The sequence below is a fragment of the Apodemus sylvaticus genome, chromosome 11, assembly GCF_947179515.1.
Source record: "Apodemus sylvaticus chromosome 11, mApoSyl1.1, whole genome shotgun sequence".
NCBI classification, from domain to species: Eukaryota; Metazoa; Chordata; class Mammalia; order Rodentia; family Muridae; genus Apodemus; species Apodemus sylvaticus.
Window position 1 is genome coordinate 46,152,435 of NC_067482.1, and position 21,045 is coordinate 46,173,479.

Sequence of the window (21,045 nt, forward strand, 5' to 3'; positions counted from 1 at the left end):
AGGGGCGGGGGAGGGGGGGCAGCAGCCGGGATCTCCCTAGTGGGTCCCCCGGGAGCCAAGAACAGGACTAGATGCCCTCCCTTCCCCTCTGCACCACGCGACTCTGGCTAGGCGACTCGGCCCAGACTGGCGAGTCACAGGCAAGCAACAGCTGCTGCAGTGCGGGTCCTCCGCGGCCTCCCTCCCCTCGCTCCCCAGCGGTCCATCCTCAGCCCGCCCAGGGGCCACCAGGCGCCACCCCACGAGAGCTCCGGGAAGGTACAAGGATCGCCGCCCCATCCAGCCTCAGCGCGAAGTCCTGGCCCGGAATATTCCCTGCGTGCTCACAAGTGATTATGGCCCTCGCGGCAAGATGTGTGGTCACACACCGGGCTCTTGACCGCCTATTTATAGCAGGTAGCCCTGCCCGCGGCTGCTTTGGCCTGAGAGGCTCTCAGCAGGTGGTAGTGGAGCCCGCGCTCCCGCAGGAATCCTGCTTCTCTGCATGCACTCTTCCAAAACGGCCCGGGAGATCACTGCGCAGCATACCCGCAGGCCACCCAGCCACCAGCCCTCCCCCGCAGCATCCTTCTTGCACTGGGGTCGAATGGCAGGAGTGGGCAAACCAGGAACCGTAGCAGGATGGGACGCTGGCACTCCAGGCAGGAAAATCAGGGACTCGGAAAAACACCCGGGCTGAAGTGCCCTCCGCGGATTAGCCACCGCTAAACCCATCTCTGGCCAGGTGCGGGGAGTGACGCAGAGCCCGGACCGCGCGCTTTTTCCCTCCCTGCGTGCAGAGCACACACACGCACGCACTGCGCGCCTGTGTACACGCCAGAGAGTCACAGAAAGCTCCCAAAGCACCATCCCCGCAGGTTAAAGAGGCAGATCTACTCTTAAGAGCGGAAGGGATCCAAGAAAAGTGAGCACTGCACGTGGGAACTACTGGCTCGGATTGTATCTAGAAACCTCTGTAGCTGCCTTGTGGGCTTGGCTCATCCTTTATTACAGCATAGTTTGTCTTCCTAGTTTCAGATCTTAAAAAAAAAAAAAAGGTAAGGAATAAATTGATGCAGCCCCAAATAGTCTAAGAGATAGACTGGTATCTGGCTTATGGAAACTGCTCTGCAGAACAGGGTCAGGTTACCCAGTTAAGCTGCTTTTGCCTCATTAACAACCCCATTGTTAAACTGACCTTCCCTCTCTGTGGCCTATAGACCTGAAGCTAACTCCAGGTCACCATGTCAAGACAAGTGACCCACCAAACACTTCAGGAGCACCGCAGCCACCTCTCATAAGCATCTGATAGATGATTTTGTTCCTATTATTTAACTACCTGCCTGGCAGTCCCTACCATAGAAGGGAAAGAGAGTTTCTGGAGCAGAGTGTACTTGGGGGGGGCGGGGAAGGGGGGCAGAGCCACCTCTTCTACAATTTCCTTCCCTTTTCTTGTCCTCACCCCACCACCTCCTCCCTCCAAAACGTCTGGTCCTCGAGTGCAGGAGGCTTAGCAGCCAAGTAGAGACCAGATGGTAATGGAAGGCAGTGAATGGGTAGGGAGGACCCCAGTAGTCCAGCTGGCACTGGGAGGAGGGGGAGAAACTCATTCCCTGTAAACTCCCCCAAATTCCTGCACAGAGGTGTATAATTTAGAGGCCAGCAAGCATGCTAACCCTGACCTGGGGTTACAAGGATTGTGGCCTTGTAACAAGCAGCTATTTCTACACCACCTTTCGAGTTCCCCGGGGAAATTTAGTATCCAAAAATAATGATGAGAAAGTTTACAGGACTTTATAAAGCAGAATTCATCTATAACACAGCACACAATAAAGAATTCTGAACTTAAAAAACAAAAAACCTTAACTGACTTATTCTAGACCTCAGGAGACGACGACCTTTGGTTTCTAGAAGCTCAGGAAGAAATAGTAACGTCTCTAGAGCAAGGTTGGCATGTGGGGTTTGCAGGGTAAAGACTGTCGAACAGGAAAAGAAATCTGTAGTCTCACTGTGAGCAGTGCCAGCCAGGCTCCAGGCCCCCCCCTGCAGGTGGGGTTGTTATAGGAAGTAGCTCCTCCGGAGGCACAAACATTCCAGCAGAGCCCCTAATACCTTCTCTAAGGGGCTGGGCCTAAAGTGTGGCAGTAGAGTTCCATCTGGGCTATGGGATGACACTGGACTGGTTGACTTTAAACCATCAATAACCCTTCTGTGCCTCTCAGAGAGGCAGGGAGGCAGAGATTTTCCCCACAGGGGCTCCTGGATAGACTTGGTGGCTTGAGGGGTAAAATCCACTTTCATCAGCCATGAATGGTGCTCCGTTGTCTTTAGACAATTTGTGCACTTGACTCCCTGTCCCCAGAACCTCTGAGTAAAGGATTCTTTTTAGGGCTCCCTCTAGAGAGTCATTCCTAGGCTCCAAATTTAGTCACTTGCAGTATAATTAATTATTTATTGGCAAATACTAGCAATATTAATCCCAGCTCCAAGATAGCTGCAAGCTCCAGAAAATAAAAGTTGCCTTTCCAGGAGAAATCCCAGAGACAAAGGAAAGAGAGCCCTCTTGGCTTCAAACATGTAAAGGAGCCACTTTTAACTCTCGTATTTAAAGTCTTTGGTTAATGTAGAAAGAAGACCTTAAATAAGGAGGGGCCAGGGATGTGGCTCGTTCGGAAGAGAGCTTGCCTAAGCTGCACGGAGAGCTTCTTTAACGTCCACATAAAACGAGAGTGGTTGTGCATGGCTGGAATCTAGCAAAACAGAGAGACCGGGCCTTTGAGGGAAGCCTGGGCCATTGGAGGGCCTGTTTCCAAAACAATAATATTTAAGACAAGATGACAATTAGATGATTTTTCTTTTGAGACAAGGTTTTGCTATGGAGTCTAAACTCTTCTCAATCTTAAAATCCCCTTGCTCCAGCCTCTGGAGGACTGGGATTACAGATGCACACCAAACCTGCCTATCACTAAATCTACTATATAGGTATTTAAATGTTCATATAAATCTATTATATAGGTATTTAAGTGTTCATATTCCCGAGGAAATCAAATCCTAATAGTTTCCACAATTAATTGTTACTTAGTTTCAAAATGTGCATGTTTGGGTAAGAGTTCTTTTTTTTTTTTTTTTTTTTTTTTTTTTTTTAGAGTAAGACATAGCTTTTTATTGGTCTAACCTGGTCTAACCCACATGCCTAGTGACAGGCCCAATTAGACAGCTTTCTCCGTCTGCCCTCCAGTCTTCCCTTTGTTGAGTGCTCCTGGTTTGCCCCAGGAAAGAAGAGTGTCATGGGGAGGGGTTGGCAGACATTCGGTTGGAACCTGAGGGGTTCGGTGATGGAGAGAGGGGGCTGCTGGGCAGAGGGAGGGCAGCACCCTGCACAGCCCCTGCCTTGACAGCGTGGGAGGGATCAGAAGGGAAGAAGTTTCCCAGCAGCTCCTACTGTGCCCTCCGAGCCATCAGCATCTCGCGGATGTTGTCCTCAGCTTCCTTAACGCTCCGCTCCAGGTAGGACTTTTTCTGCTCTAGCTCTTTAATTTTTTCTTCTGCTATTTTCTGTTTTTCTAACAGCTGGTTATGAATTACTTCCTTGGACTGTAGAATAAACATTCTCCCTACGCCTTCATACATGTTAGTCTCATCTACCAGCGTCATGATCTCTGTGTCCGTGAGGTGTGCGTGCTTTTTCGTTCTGTTCAGCTGTTCAATCTGTATGTCTGCAAGCTTCACCTTCTGTTGAGTATCAATGACTTTGGCTTGAAGTTCTGTGAAGGCCTTCTTCAACTCCAGATCCACGGAGGCGGCCATATTGGAGCACTCTATGCGCCTTGGGTAAGAGTTCTTAATCAATGGTCCCTTTCTAAAACTGGTCCAGTTTGAGACAGTAAAGACAAAAGTGAAGATGACAATGGATAGAATCCTAGGTTGACAAAATGGCCCTCACAGCCTGCTGGTGGCTTTCTGGACACACAGGTGGACAGGCTCCTGAACAAGTCCATGGTCAGTGAAAAAATATACAAGTCTGGAAGGAGGCAACTTCCAGCTGCTTGACTTGTCACCCTGCCAATACCATCTTAAGTTCACCTCTGAAGAGGAGCCCGGGTCACAGCCATGCATCTTAATTAGCAACCAGAATCATCCTTGATTCCAGGAAAACAGATTAAAATCAAGAGCAGAGCCATACACACTGGCCTTCCTCGATGCGGCTCTCCGAATTTACTTTCTGAAAGGCCCGGGAATGACAAACTGTGTTGTAAAAAGTTAAAATGAGCAGGCGGATTTTGAATTTCAGCAGCTCGGATAAGCAGAAGTCTGACTCCATGAAGAACTGGTATTTGCTACGGATGGGGCAACATAAATCTATGTGGAGTGAAACCGGGCAGAATGTGCACTCCAGCCTGGGGACAGGGCTTCTGGGAAGTGTCTGATCGCCTTTTATGGACAAAGCAGATAAACCCCTTGAGTGCTAGCTCCACTTCCCTTTTCAGCAGCCTCTCCCGGCTCTGTGCGCATGCTCCGTGCTGCTCTCTGATGCTATCCAGCCTTTATGTAGGGTTCCTACTTCCCATCTGAGCACGTTGTGAGTGTGGGCAGGAAACACAAGATGGTGTATGGGACAGGAAACACATGGGACGGGTAGCACACCATCCTTTATTACAAAGTCTGCATTCAGCTAAGCCCAACGAGACTGTTTTTTTGTGCCTTCTCAGAGCTAATCAATTTATTTCACCCAAAGTGGGTAAGCTGAGTAAACTTGCCACACTGCAGGATCCCCTCATCTTAGCCTGTGTGTCATCCTGCTGCATCCGGAGAAGTCTCAGCTGGAATGCAGTAGCTGGCTAAAAACTTCCTGGGCCTGGCCTCACTGTCTTTATTCTCAACACAGTGTTCAAGTATCTGTTAAAGTACCAAATGGGTCATTTGAACCTGCCCATGGCTCCTCAGACTTCCCAGGGAAGAAGTCAAATACTAGTAACATAATAATTATTAATAATATATCATAGAATAATAACTAATACTGTTATAATTCTTGAATAAAAAGAAATAAAAAAGAAAGGACATGACTGCTCTCAGGTAGTCTTAGGTAGTGAAGGAGAAGGTTTATTATAGATGAAAGGGTGTAGCTAGAGGCAGGGACATGTGGGAGAGTGCACAGTGGACATGACCCGTCTGAGCTGGGCAGTGTGGGAGAGGCCGGAGGGCAAGGGGAAGGAGAGGGGAGCGAGGTGTAGCATCCAGAGAGCCTAAAAAGGGACAACAAAGGGGCAGGTAACCCAAATGTCTAGGCTCTATCAGGAAGAGCCTCTGGGGAGAGGCAGCCTAGTCCCAGGGCTGGTGTGTCCAGGATAGAGGGCAGGGTATGCCATCCATACCCTGTACCAAGTAGGGACTGAGGGATGCTGGGAAACCCTGGAGACCAGGTCTGCTTTGATGTGTTAAAAGGGCACCTCAGCCTTTGTCCTTTGAAACTTAACAATTATTATATAGTGGTGACATCTCTTCCCCTCCTGCGCCCACTGCCTCCCTGCTTCTTCATCACCTGCTCCCAGGCCTCACTGCTCCAGCAGAACTGACCTTGTCACTCAGAGCTACAGGTGTCCTGCTGCATCAGAGCCCTTCCCTGTGCCCAGGGTGCACTGCCCTCGGCAGTCTCTCCTGTCCTCTACTCACACTGCTTCTTCAGGACTGCATATCATATCTTCTCCAGAAGGCCTTTCAGATCAATTTTTGAAAATGGATGTATTGTTGCGCGCGCGTGCACACACACACACACACACACACACACTTCTTTCCATCTTTATTGCTCTTCAGTTCTCCAATGCTTTTGCCCACTCCTATGTTGTACTGGTGAAGTGTCTATCTCATCTGTTATCTGTCTTTCCCCAGGAGCAAAGGAGGATGTGTTTTGGTTTCTGCTCTATTTTCAAAGCATCTAGTAGATGTCAGTACATAGCAGGCACTCAGTAGCTATATGCTGAATGAACGAATGGATAGAAATAATTTATGATGGGGCTGGAGAGAGGGCACAGCAGTTAATAGCATATTGTGCTCTTCTAGAGGATGAGAGTTTGATTCACAGCCACCTACCTGTAACTCTAGCTCCAGGAAATCCAGACACCTGCACACACTTGCATACATCCACATATGTGTGAGCACGTGTATACATACACACACATAATAAAAAGTAATAATTTAAAAATTATGATACATGGTTTTAGACAGTTTGCTGGCTCTTTCTAGGACCTTGAACCTCATCAGGGTTCTAGCTGTGCTGAGATGTCTGTCTGTCTGTCTGCTCCAGGTGAGCTGAATGCTTAGCTATTAACACAGGACCTGATTTCCAGAGTCACTGAAAAGTCACTGGAAAAGTCGCCCGGAAGCAGGGTCTGTTGAAGGTTTGTTTGACACAATATGATTTCACAGACTCCCATAAAAAACAGTCCTGATGGCCCCCTATGTTAGAAACAAACAAAAATCTCAGTGTTGCACAAAAGACACACGGTAAAAGTTGCTTCGTGACTCTTGTAAAAAGAAAATGACAGACACAGGCAGGGCTATCGAGCACACAGCGGCCAAAATGCCTCTCCCATCATTTACCTCTGGCCTAGGTAGTAATTGCATCTCATGATGTAAGTGGGAGGTTGAGTTCACCATCTGATACAATTGGCTAAACGGTACAGAGGCAGGAGAAGGAAGGTTCAGGACATGTGAGTCCTTCCAGGGCTAAATATCTTTGATAGGACAAAAAAAAAATTTCTCATACCAAGAATATGGATCCACCTAAAGTTCAGACAGAGGCTGACCAGCCTATAACCTATGGAAAACTAAAATATTTAGCAAATGGTCTTTAGGGAAAGTCAGCCGAATTAGAAAGGCTCCAGGTGCTGTAGATGATGCTACATCTATCTACTCGACGATTCCCTGCATCCCTGAAGCAGACAGCACGGGGATGTGGAGATTACTCATCACCAGTCTCTTCTGGGTGAGTCGGCCTTCCAGGACCTTGGTGGAACTGACCTGTGAGTTTGGAGATCTCTGTAAATGGTAGCTCCTTCTTCACTATTTCTCTAAGCTGACCCAGATTCCCTGAGCACAGAACTTCTTCCTACAGGATAAACTTAGTAACAGCTAAAGGAGAAGGGCTGAGTGTCTCCAGCTCAGCTTAAAACTGAAGGAAATTACTGAGTCATGAAACTAGCTCCCACCATAAGGCTGATGCACAATAAGAATTATCATGCAGTAGAAGAAATCATCCAGAGGAAGTCTATCTATGACACATCTCTTCACTATGTGCTGGTCAAAGGAACCCTGGATATATAGATACTAACATCACAGACAACGACAGCCCAGAGGGACCAGGGCTGTTGGTAATATGGAAGACTTTTATGAAGGTAGGTCAATGCGATAACCAGACCGCCATGTTTCTTATTAGCAAAACAAGTGAGGCAATTCTGAAATAGCATGCTTAAAACCAAGCATTACATGCAACTTAGTATGCAGTAATAGGGCTAGAGGAAAAGAAGAATCAGACGCAAAGGCATTAGTCTTACAGCTATGTTAAAATGGCAACTTCTCCCCTGCTTCCTTCTGCCTTAGAAAACTCACTTAAATTCTCTAAGCTTATAGAACAAGGGCAAGGGGCATCTCATCCGTGCCCCTGGAGTCTACTGAAAGGACTAGAGAAGATGAAACAGAGAAATGACAGAGCTCTGTATTCATTGTAGACAGTATACATGGTGCTGGCAAGACGAGCATTTGGGCTGTGTGGAGCTGGGTGCCAGGGCACAGGCTGATGTCTTTTGTCTCTTTCCTGTGCATTTATTGCTTATTCATTCATTCCCTCATCTCTGTCAGCCACCTCTCAAAAATGACCAAAAAAAATTGTTAAATGCATTCAAGACAGCAACAGTAATATGTATCTGCTTACATGCACAAGGATATATGCGTACGCACACACACACACACACACACACACACACGAATAAGAAATCAGACTGAAGAAAAACGTAATAGTTGATGTAGTACAAAGCAGCACAGTAGAAACAAGACTTCTTTGGGTTTTCTAAACCAATAACATTTCTCCAGTACCTGGAATTAACAAAGGAGTCCTATTGAATTGTTTTCTGTTTAAACCAAGTAAAGAGACTGAAAAATAAAACAGAAGAAAACTCAAATCTCACCATTGACTGCCACCACAATTTTATAAAATAAGTAAATTGTTAATAACTAAAGTGGGAAAGCTGTCAGCTCAGAACACAAGGCAGTGTCGTTCTTTCTCTTTGTCTTGGGTGGATGGCAACTATTACAAGCCGGCAATGGCTTAGAAAGGGTCACTTTGAATCATTGCCTCAGTTCCCAAAATGACCTATGTCTTGGCTAGGTTTATGTCAACCTGACACAAGCTAGAGTCATCTGAAAGGAAGAACTTCAACTGAAAGAGTGTCTCAGTAATATTAGGTTAAGGGAAAGCCTGGAGGGCTTTTTCTTAATCAATGATTGATGAGGGAGGGCCCAGCCTAATCTGGGTGGTGTCATCCCTAGGCTGATGATCCTGGATTCATTTAGAAAGCAGGCTGAGCAGGCCAGGGGCAAGCCAGTGGGGAGCATTTGACCCCTCCCCTATCATGGCTTCAGCATCAGTCCCTGCCTCCAGGTTCCTGCCCTGCTTGAGTTCCTGTCCTGACTTCCTTTGGTATAGTGGAAGTGCAAGCCAAATAAACCCTTTCCTTTCCAACTTGCTTTTGTTCATGATGTTTTGTCACAGCAATAGAAACCCTAACAAGAAAACCTGAACTCATACCAAACAATGAGCCCCAAATCTGCCTGGAGTCTACCTGGCTGTGAGCCAGTTGCTCAGAGAAAGAGTTTTCCTGGAAGGGCCTAAGAGAAACTTTCTCTGGGCTCTTCTTACAGTACATTATGTAAAGCTCAATGACAACATCCCAAGATGGGCTATAATCTCCTGACAAGCGAAGCCAGACAAAGCTGGGGTAATGCTTTCTGCCTGTGAGAATAATAACTAATACACACACACACACACACACACACACACACACACACACACACACACACAGAGAGAGAGAGAGAGAGAGAGAGAGAGAGAGAGAGAGAGAGAGAGAACTGAGCTCAAATCCCAGCAATTTTTCTGCCTCTGCCTCTGCCTCCAGAGTGCTGGTATTAAAAGTGTGCACCACCACACCTGGCCTAATTCTTGCTCTCTTCTAGTTATTTAATACTGTTTTGTTCAGTTTTGTGTTGTTATTGTTTTGTTTTGTTTTGTTTTTGAGACAGTCTCAATTTGTGGTCCAGGCTGGCCTTGAATCCTCCCAAATGCTGACATTACAAATGTAAACCACCCTCCCTGCTTGTTATATGTGTGTATTTTCCCATGCTGCCCATGCAGGGAAAGACTCTGAAGCTGCAATAAAAAAGGCTACACATAACTTTTAAGTGGCTTGCTTCTCACTGCCGTTCACGGAATCCTTGGAGTCTATCACAGATCTGTTAAGAACGTCTGATGTTAAAAACTCTTTAGAGTCTGTGATAGGATTTAACACATTGGTACTAAATTCTTCCTTAATGCTTCAAGATCACCTAGTGGCCAAAATCCTCTGGCTATCCAGTCTTAGAAGGCAGAAGTGATACCTGCCGATCTAAGCAGCACCCAGCAGTCAAGGACCACTTCTTTCCTTCCTTCATAGACTTCTCAGGACGAGGACAGAAGTCACAGGCTCACCTTCTGATGCTGCAGGTGAGGGGACAGTTCCCGGGTACTCAGCAGAATCCAGCGTGGAGCACAGTCTGTGGTGTTCAGCATTTGCACTCAGTGCTGAGATCTCTTTGCTTTCTCCCTTCTTGGAACCTTCACAGCTTCCTCTCATTTTCTCTCCTATCTCTCTAAAAGGAGAACAGCGAGTCAACCCAAGCATCCGTTTACCTTCAGGTGAAAATTGAAATAACTCCGATCTGCAGGAGTTCTTCAGTTGTGTTATGTCAGATTATCCTTTCCTTTCTTAATGGTTGGGCGGGGCAGGAGGGCTTAGCTAGCATCAGTACATTTATATGGTTAAGTCTTTCAAATGCCCCTCAAACCCAGGTCTCCTCAGATTCTATGCGGGAAACAGCCAGGGGTGAGTGGCCCTGTAGAAATACAGGGGTGGGGTGTGAGGACTCAGAACGCGAGTGGACACCGGTGCAGACCAAACCAGAACAACCCACGGTGGTGGAATCCCAAAGAAAGAAAGGAAAAATGCCCTGGCTGCTTAAAATGGTGTGAAGTAGGGAGTGGCAGGGAGTAGCCTGACCCGTGGGAGCCTGGAGGGCAGAGAGGTGGGGTCCCCTCGAGATAGGGGTGTAAGTGGAGGCGTGGACCTCCAGGAATAGGGGTGTAAGGAACAAGCTAACGCCACACCTGTGGAAGCTGAGGGGGCTGCGCTGTGCTGCTTTGTCACTGTGCCCCTAAGACTCTCTTGGATACTTTCCCACGGTCCCACCCTGTTCTTATCTGTCCTCTCCTCTCCCTTCCCCAGCAGAAACCCAGAGCGCTGCTCACTCTCTGGAAAAGATCTGGGGGGAGGAGGGCAGTGTGAGTGGGGGGAGGGGGGAACAAAACCAATAACAAAACTAACCAAATAAATGAAAAGCCACTTACCTCCCTATCCTAGATCAAAGGGGACGATGGTTTGACTGAGACCCGGGGCTGGAGATGCAAGTGGGGGAAAACCCGGGGTGATTTGGGGGAGAGTTCACAGGAGTATGAAGCATGAATATCGGTGTAGGGATCCAAAGTTTACACAATACATAGGTAGGTGAAAAGACAGAAAACGGTGGGAACGTGGGAAGAAAATGTAGCCCTTTCTTCCACAGCTGAGAACTAATCATTCCGGCACAGCCAGCGAGCGCTGGGAAGACTGCTGACACAGAGCCGGTCTTTATTTTAAGAATGCTAAAATAACAGGAAACCAGGCTTACACCTGGTGTGATGGCTATGACCTCACCCCTCTCCTGGATATTTTCTAGAACTCTCACAAATAAGATCAGTAACCTGGGCTTACAGTGGAGGAAGGTATCCTAGCCCTCCTGCATCCAGATGCTGGACCCTGTCCAACTGAAGCCCCCGCTCACCCAGCAGGGAAACTATGCTAATCTTTCATTTAAACTCTTCAAGCAACTCCCCAAAGATAGTAGGTTTTTGTTTTGTTTTATTTTGGTTTGGTTTGGTGTTTTTTTTTTTTTTTTTTTTTTTTTTCCAAGACAGGGTTTCTCTGTGTAGCCCTGGCTGTCCTGGAACTCACTCTGTAGACCAGGCTGGCGATCTGCCTGCCTCTGCTTCCCAAGTGCTGGGATTACAGGCGAGCGCCACCACCGCCCGCCCAACTGGCTCTTCTGCAGGCTTCCTTGAGCCCTGAGGGGAGAGATCTGGTGGAGGCATTCCTTTTACAGATGAGTGTTCCAGGGTCATTCTCTGCCCAATATCCTGCAGTGGGTCTGTGTATTTGTCCCCATCTGCTGCAGGAGGAAGCTTCTCTGATGATGACTGAGCAAAGCCCGGGTCTCTGAGGACAGCAGAATGTCATTAGGAGTCATTTTATGAGATCAGTAGTGTTTGGTTTTATCCTAGGTCTCTGCCCTATCATCAGGTGCTTGGTCACCCAAGCAGTGTCACATATGGATTCCATTTTGTGAAGTTGAACCTTAAGTCAGATCACTTATTTGTTGGTTACTCCCACAATTCTTGTGCCACCATTACATGAGTATGTGTATCTTGCAAGCAGTCATCATTGTAGATTAAAGGGTTTGTGACTGGGCTGGTGCTGATGTTTCTCTTTTGGTAGTTTCCTGTACCACAGATGTTACCATGCAGGGGTGAAGACTCTATGGAGACACCAGCTCAACATCTCCATGTTGAGTTGTACAGATATTCTGGAGGGCAACCTATAGTCTTGACAACAGCTTGGGTGTAACCCAATCAGGGAATTGGAAGCTTCATTTAGTAACAAGAGATGTCCAGTCGGGGCTCTGTCTCCCCGATATTTGATGATTGCATTTAGGCCCCCTTCATATATGTATATATTTTATAAAGCTTCTACTGGATTAAGATTCCTTCCCTCAGGGACTGGAGAGATGGCTCAATGGTTAAGAGCCCTGACTGCTCTTCCAGAGGTCTTGAGTTCAGTTCCCAGCAACCACATGGTGGCTCATAACCATCTGTAATGGGATCCGATGCCCTCTTCTGGTGTGTCTGAAGGTAGCTACAGTGTACTTAAACACATTAAAAATAAATAAATAAATAAATAAATACATCTTTTTAAAAAAATTATTCCTTCCCTCTTCTCCCCTCTTATCTCCACATTTGATCTTCCTGTTCCAGTGTTCCCCCATCCATCCATCCATCCATCCATCCATCCACCCATCCATCATGACTGTCTATTCTATTTCCCACTCTTAGGAAGATCTAGCTGTCCCTCCTTAACACCTTACTCTAATGCTAACCTCCATGGTTCTATGGATTGTAACTTGGTTATCATTGACGTAAGAGCTAACATCCACATATAAGGGAATACATATCATATTCTTTCTGGGTCAGGAACCACCTCCTATTCCCATCTATTTCCCTGCAAATATCATCTTTTTAACAGCTGAGTAACAGTCCACTGTGTAAATGAACCACATATCTTTTTCCATCCATTCATCAGTTGAGGAACAGCTAAGTTATTAACTATTTCTGACTATTATGAATGAACATGGTTGAACAAGTGTCTGGCATAGGATGAAGGGTTCTTTGAGTATATGCCCAAGGATAGTATAGATGGATTTTTAAAAAAGATTTTTTAAACTTTTTATTGGTTCTTTGTGAATTTCACATTGTGTACCCCAACCCCACTCATCTTCCCCGTCCCTTTGTAACCATCCTCCACCCATGAAACCTTTCCTCCAACAGAGAAAAAAAAAAATCTCCTTGCGGAGGCTGTAGTGTGTCATAGTGTGTCCCACAGCATTTCCTTTTGTCCACACTCCTTTGCTTGCAGATGTTCACTGCAATGACTCATTGGTGTGGTATGAGGCCTCTGGCTTCTGCTACTCTATAGATACTGGAACCTCACTGGGACTCCTCAGTTGCCTGTGTTGCCCTGTGTCATAGAGATCCTGTAGTTTCGGGTTTGTCGAACCAGCCCCTCATGCACTCCAGGAACTCATTGATGGGACAGATGTTGGGATGGGCCAATAGAAAGCCCTGGATCTGGGCCCGAGAGGTATCAGAGATGGCCAGCCTGCTGGCTCCCGCACTCTTATGCCCTTGGGGCTGGCTTACCAGCAACCCCTTCAACCAGGACCAGCTCTACGCTGCTGCCCAGGTGAGATGCAGGGCCCGCTCTCCTGAATGAGGAACGTAGCCAGTTCTTCTACTCTCACAACCCTGTGACCAGCTCTCCAGTCTGGATGGGGGTGAGGGGGGAGAGTGTCTCTCCCTCAACTGCACCATCCCCCAGCAGACAGGAGGCTGAGGCAGCTCTCCCTTGCTCATGGCCTTGGGGCTGACTCACCTGCAGCTCCTCATGCAAGGCCAGCTCTGCCTCTCCCTCTCCCTCTCCCTCTCATTTTTTCTGTCTGGTGGCACGGTCCGCTTGCCTCACATATGACTCAGCCTCTCTTACATGAGTTCAGAAATAGGTAAAACTACTTTGCCAGAACAGTTGTTGCCTCTAGCAAATAAGGGAGGATTCAGGCCGGGTGAAAGAATGCCGCATGCCAGGAACGTCCCCCATCTTCACCGATGTATCAGAAAGCTGTGCTGGGAGTCGGTGCCCCTTACCATACACACATCTCAAAGTGCGTGTGCCCCAGCATGTGCACACACACACACACATACACACACACACACACACACACTTGAAAACAGCAATCAGAAGGAAGGAAGAATCTATAAAGGGAAGCTCAGTTTTGGTCAGAAACAAACAGTTCTGGACACAATTAAATAGTAACACTGCAGTACCAGGGACAATAAACATCAATTCAACACTCCTTCCTAATGAAGTGGGATTAATGAATGCAGGCCACTAAAGACATTTTCAGACAGAGATGAAAACAGCCTCTAAACTACATGCTTCTGCAAGTATGCAATGGAGAACCCGTGATAGGAACTAGACACATTCACTTCCAAAAAATCAAGACATTGAGGCACTTTAAAAATGAGATAGATTATCATGCAGGGAAGCACAGAGACATGCAAAGATACAGGAAAAGGTTACTGTCTGCACTGCTGCCGTTTGAAATAGCACAGATGAGAAATTACCTCAGCCCTCGGTAAGGGAATTGATTTGAGCTATGATGCAAAGTAAACTTATTTCAGTCGGAGGCAGATTTTTCCACCATTAACAACTGCAGAATGTCAGGGTGTAACAATGAGCAGGGATTGCTCCGTGGCTTCCTCTCAGGGAGGGAGACCGTGAATAAGTCAGGGCATGAAACATGATTTCACAATTGCATAGCAAAACAGGCACTGTGGAGAACAGTGGGGCAAGACTTCTATCACTTGTACAAAACAAATCAAGACAAAAGAATTCATGCCATGATTGCTGTGTGCCCTTGACGCTGATGAAGATGGCTCTATTAATGCATAGACTATGCATAAGGATAAAGATATTTTGCTGTATGCCTCCTATATCCTTTGAGCTGTATGTCTTTTGAATATATTGCATAAGATAAACAGTAAAACAATACAAGTCTTATTTAGGTGGAGGCTAGAGATAACAACTTTGCATTGATTATGCAAGAATAGACATTAAGATTTAAAGAGATTTGGGGCTGATAACCCAATTGGTAGAATATATTTGTCTTGCAAACATAAATGGTCTATAAAACCCATGTAAAAAATGTCCCAGGCTTGTAACCCCACCAGAGGATGTATAGGCAGAAACAGGCAGATACCTGAGGCTACCTGACCAGCTCCAGGCCAATCTTGAGATGGTTTGAATATGCTTGGCCCAGGGAGTGGCACTATTAGGAGGTGTGGCCTTTTTGGAGAAAGTGTGTCACTGTGGGGGTGGGCTTTGAGAGACGTTCCTCCTAGCTGCCTGGAAGCCAGTCTTAGTTCTCTTCAGATGAAGATATACTCTCAACTCCTCCCATGCCATGCCTGCCTGGACACTGCCATGCTCCTATCTTGATGATAATGGACTGATACTCTGAACCTGTAAGCCAGCCCCAATTAAATGTTGTCCTTATAAAAATTACCTTGGTCACAGTGTCTGCTCACAGCAGTAAAACACTAAGACACTTGTTGGAAAAATGAGGTAGATGAGAAAAAGAAAAAGAAAAAGAAAAAGAAAAAAGAAAAGACAAAACAAAAACCAAGCTGGGCAGTGGTGGCAGACAGCTTTTATCTAGGTGCTCGGAAGGTGGTGGTAGGAGGGTTTCTGTGAGTTTGAGGTCAGTCTGGTGGTCTACAGAGCTAGTTCCAGAACAGCCAGAGTTACAAAAAAGAACAAAAACAAAGACAAAAATGAAAACAAAGCAAAAACATGTCTTTAAAGAAAGAAGAAAAAAAGAAAAAGACTAAAACAAGGTGGATGACACCTGAAGATTGACAGCTGTGAATGTCCTCTGGTCTCTGCAGACATGTTCACACATGCATACATACACACAGTCCTGCACAAACACACAGACAAAAGTCCTAACAGGCATCTTCTCTGATAGCTGAATTTCTTTTCTTTTCTTTTTTTTCTTTTCTTTTCTTTTTTTTCTTTTTGGTTTTTCCAGACAGGGTTTCTCTGTGTAGCCCTGGCTGTCCTGGAACTCACTCGAACTCAGAAATCCGCCTGTCTCTGCCTCCCAAGTGCTGGGATTACAGGCATGCACTACCACGCCCGGCTAATAGTTGAATTTCTATGTGCAATTAAAATAGTGCAGAAACTAAGATAAGTAAAATAAGTTCTCCTGAGCATTTGTGTGTGTGTGTGTGTGTGTGTGTGTGTGTAAAATTATGCTTTGGATGTGGCATATCCCCTGCAGGTTCACCCATTTCCGAGGTGACGGCACTGTTTTGGGGACAGATGGCCTAAGGGGGAATTGCTTGAAGCAGGCCTGGAAGGTGATCGCTCAGTTGGGATTCTGGCCCAGCTTTCTTGGTTTGCTGATCTGCCATCATGTAAACAAGCCACAGTCACAAACAAGTCCTCCACATCATGGTGGACCACACCCTCTGTGAGCCAGCATAAATCTCTCCCCCCTTCAGTGGCCTAACTAACATGTAGATATATTATGTAGCTGCCCGCAGCCACATGTAAACCGGGTTACCTGTTGAGAGAATTTTGGGGTCATAGGGAAGAGGGGCGAAAAGAACGTGCGGCCAAGTCAATGTTCACTGATCAAAGCCGCAAACTTTAATGGCGCCAGACCTTTTAACAGTTCGGGCAAACCCTTCCCCCCAGACTCCAGGCTGAGTTCTGGTGGAAGTTGTCTAGCTTCTCTTGGAGGTCTTCGTCTTGACTGCTCCGGCAGCTGGGTGGGTCACCTGTTTAATTCAGGAATCCCTATACCTGGAGGAACAATGAACTTAACCTTTACTACGAGCGCTCCACCCTAGGTGGAGCAGGATCCTGGCTAACTGGGAGAAGTTAACCTTGACCAAAGTCAAACTCTGACCAAGTGCAAGACTGCCCCAATATGGCTCTGTACATGTCCTCCCTTTTTTTATTAATTTGAACACGAGGAGGTAGAAAACAAGTGGATAAATATCCTTCATAAGAAGGCGGGCCTTAACCAGGAGGGGAAGCATTGACCGTAATTCCTCTTAAATATTGTATAACGTCTTTTTCAGAGGAGGGGTAATAGGCTCCCTTATTATTTTAAGGACAGCCTCTCGACGTTAACCCCTATGCAATTAGGTGTACTTCCTGGGGACTCAGAAGCAGAAATTCACCTCCCCATGTAGTGCTTTGCCTCGCACGTCTCGCTGGTACCCATGTTTGTTCATAAACAAACACACATAGATCTGAGTTCTATGTGGCTCCCTCTTTGGAGATCCACTTGTGTAAGTTTTGAAGCCAGGGGGGTCTGCAAGTGTCTTTAACAGACATGTAATCTCTCCATCCAGGTGAGCCTGGGTGGAGACAGCCAGTCTGCTTAACAGACAAGGTCAAGAGTTAAAGGTGGAATAGGATTAACTTGTCCCAGAAGTATCCAATTCAGTTGTAAATTAACAACTTTAAGGATCTAAAGCTTGGCCTCTGAGGTGGGAGAGGTAGCCTTGTGAATCAAGAAATAAGCTGTTACTTCTAAGGAAAAGTGGAGACTATATGTTAAATTAACACAGCTGGCTGAAGATTGTTAGCCATCTTTAAAATTGGAATCTTCAATATTGGAATTATTTCTAGACCAGTCTATGGTTGAGTCAGCTGAGCACAATAAGGAGAAGAGTCATTTTAACTCTTCTAATTAATTTTTCCTAAGCTAGCATAACAGTCTCTATGTTCTGTCCCACAAAGTCTAAAAGCTTGAAGCTAGGCAATTTATCTAACCTGGGACATTTAACAATTGAGGTAAGTCAAGAACATATACCCAATATAGCTCTTATGTTACCATGGTCTGGGCATTCAGCAAGCACACAGTCAGCATATCTTCTGTAGCATTCTGTGGAAAAAACAGAGGACATGCCTTCTCCCCCAATATTAAATCAGGATCATGGCATATGTTAGTAAGTGAATTCCTTCATTTCACCTAGACATCAATATGTCTAATTACAAGATGTCATATACATTTAGCAAGGAGTTTCTTGGCATCTAAATTTTAAAATTTTCTTAAAAACATGTAAGCATAATTTAAATTATATGTACAGGGACACAATTTCCCCTCTCTTCTTTCTTCTAAGAAGATATTGTTTTATTAATTTAAGTTGGAACACAAAGTATAAACCATAACATAGGCAATAACTATGTAATTATATAAACTATAGTTGTTTTTTCTGTTAGAGCAGTTGCAACTAGACAGCCTAAAAATGAATCATTAGTCACATGTATTTTTTTTAATCTTTTAAATTAGAAATATGAATATCATCATTTATCTGTAATAACTAAGTCCTCTAGGATTAACACCATTACGTGGTAGAGGTAGAAATTGAGGACATCAAGAACAAATCTTTACAATTTGATGTGTACAAAATATAAAATTATTTTAAATACCTAAAGGACAGTCATTTAGAGAACATATCTTTTGTTCTTAGAAATTTGAATCACATTTGTATAAACTGTAGAAATTAAGAATTAGCAGTATTAAAAATGGACCAATTTTAAGCAATTATAAAACCATGAGCTATATATATATATCTACTATTATTAAAAGCTTGACCTTTAACATCTTAAAAATAGCTGCTATAGCACCCAATTCAGGTATCTGTGTTGAAGCAGGGAGAAACTTAAAGGAATAAACATGTGATCTGATAGTACAAATTATCTTTTGGATAACAATTATTAATTTTGTCTAAAAATGTTTGTCATGTAATAGACCAACCATTAATAATAAATTTGATTGTTGTTTGAAGCAAGGAACAAACGTTTCTTACCTTGAAAACAGAGGTTTAAGACCTCTTGTGGCAAGCTTAAAATGAGGTAAATATAAGATAAAGCCAATTAATATATCTTAACAACTTTTGAAAGCCATTTACCTAAAAATTCTAAAAGTCTATAGGAGCAAGGGCCTGTAACAAACATTCTATGAACATTATACACTGAAAATTTTAAGATCTTAACTTCTAGTATTGAAACAGAGACAAAATACATTTTTTTTTTTATCTGTCCTAGGATCTACCTTTAGTCCTTGGCAAGGACTAGACCTGAGCCTTTTAACTAAGACCAGACCCAAACCTGCTAGGACGTTTTCAGGATTAAACAAAAGAAACCTGTAATTTCATGGTCAAAGGAACCTACTTGATATCAAATACATTTCTACAGAGATATCCTTTTTAATCTTGGAGGGTTAAATTTTGTTCCTATCATTGTAGCCTATAAACTTGTGGAAAAGTGGCAATGGGCCTCTAAAACCCATAGCTGTATCACTCTCAAAATTATCTTAATTACAAAATGTTAACAATTACGAGCCTGTAAACTGAAAACTGTAGCCAATGACACACTGATTTTTATTGTAACTCAATGTTTTCTTGTAATATTAGAGCACAATTGTAATTTTGGAAGCAAATCTCAATTTTAAACAATCTATTTTCTTTAAAATTAATGGCAAACACCTATTTACAGCACAAGGTTTGTATGTCAGTTCTTATGTTCAAGTGTATAACAGTGTAACTTATTAAAGAGACAATGTTTTAAATCTTAATCTTCATTAAGTTTAATCTCCAGGCCAAGATTCACATGAAACACCATGTCAATTTAGGAGCGTCTCAAAGGCCTGTATTTCTTGGATTGCGTCATGCCACGTGGTGTTCAAAATGGCGACTACCCTAAACTACCAGCCTTAATCGTCATGTCACGTGTTTGTTTAAAAATGGCGACTACCCTAAACTACCAGCTTTCACCTAACATTTGTTAATAACATTATACCTTTTAAATCATGTCCAGTGACTTAAGCCAATACTCTATAGTCAAGTCATGTAAAATATACCTTTAAATCCAATTATAAACAAGAACAAGGCATGAGTGGCGTTAGGCCACGTGTAGTTAGTTAAGATAGCTCTAACACTGAATCACCAGTTTTAAACTAACCTTTTCTTAATAACACTATACCTTTTACATAATAACCAATTAATTTATAACTTTTTAGTCAAGAAATGTAAAGCCTTATATCATTAAAACCAATTAGAAACATGTATAAAGCGACTACATGAATTTCACAAGCCAAACCAAGGTCTTCCCAAATCTTGAGGTTTCTGGGCTTTAAGAGCGGCTCTTTCCCCAGCCACGCTTGCCTCTTGAGTGAGCTGCGCTGTCGCGGCGTGGCTTTGAATCAATCTCCACACAAACTGTGGCTAGCTCAAGAGGTTACCAGCAGATGTAATCTTTACCAATTTTTCTTTTTAACATGAAACAGTCATTCACACAAAGACACAGAGAGGACATAAACATACACATAGACAGTCGGTGCACCGGGACAAACACGGAAAGATACACAGAAAGTTAAGCGTGCTTGTTAAGCATGCATCCATTTTCCTCTTTAAACAGCTCTTAGAAGCTGTGGACATATGCCTATTTTTAAAAACCCCTTTCTTTTCGCCAAAATCAGCTCTTACGAGCTTTGGGCAAATGCCTACCAAATTCCTTCCCTATATTTCCCTATCTTATCAACCCAAGCAACTCCTGTGCCGGGTGCACACAGTATGCTTGAAAAACTGTATCCCTTCCTTGCACTCACAACAATAGACACGAATTCACTAGCGCTAGTTTTGACCCTATGTTGCTTACCGTGCGGATACTATTAATTTTCACCTTTTTCTGCGAAGCTTCGCTGGATAGGGCTACCTCAGGAAATTCTCTCGTGGCAGGTGCCCCACGTTGGGCGCCAATATGTAGCTGCCCGCAGCCACATGTAAACCGGGTTACCTGTTGAGAGAATTTTGGGGTCATAGGGAAGAGGGGCGAAAAGAACGTGCGGCCAAGTCAATGTTCACTGATCAAAGCCGCAAACTTTAATGGCGCCAGACCTTTTAACAGTTCGGGCAAACCCTTCCCCCCAGACTCCAGGCTGAGTTCTGGTGGAAGTTGTCTAGCTTCTCTTGGAGGTCTTCATCTTGACTGCTCCGGCAGCTGGGTGGGTCACCTGTTTAATTCAGGAATCCCTATACCTAGAGGAACAATGAACTTAACCTTTACTACGAGCGCTCCACCCTAGGTGGAGCAAGATCCTGGCTAACTGGGAGAAGTTAACCTTGACCAAAGTCAAACTCTGACCAAGTACAAGACTGCCCCAATATGGCTCTGTACAATATTAAACGCATTTCTATTTTCTTTCCTGTGAGTTATGCTTCCTCCCTTTTCTATTGCATTATTAATTTAATTTACATGTTTAGTTATTTCACATATATGGATATCTTTCCTGCATGTATGTCTGTGTACCATGTCC

The 21,045-nt window shown here is 44.6% G+C and overlaps 1 protein-coding gene across 1 annotated transcript; it reads right to left on the reverse strand.

Annotated features, from left to right (window-relative positions):
• Positions 1-3,244: 3,244 nt before the first annotated feature.
• LOC127696038 (prefoldin subunit 1) lies at positions 3,245-3,807 on the reverse strand. The gene has a single exon (XM_052198495.1). The coding sequence runs from the start codon at positions 3,784-3,786 to the stop codon at positions 3,418-3,420; it is 369 nt and encodes a 122-aa protein (XP_052054455.1). The 5' UTR covers positions 3,787-3,807; the 3' UTR covers positions 3,245-3,417.
• Between the last annotated feature and the right edge of the window lie 17,238 nt (positions 3,808-21,045).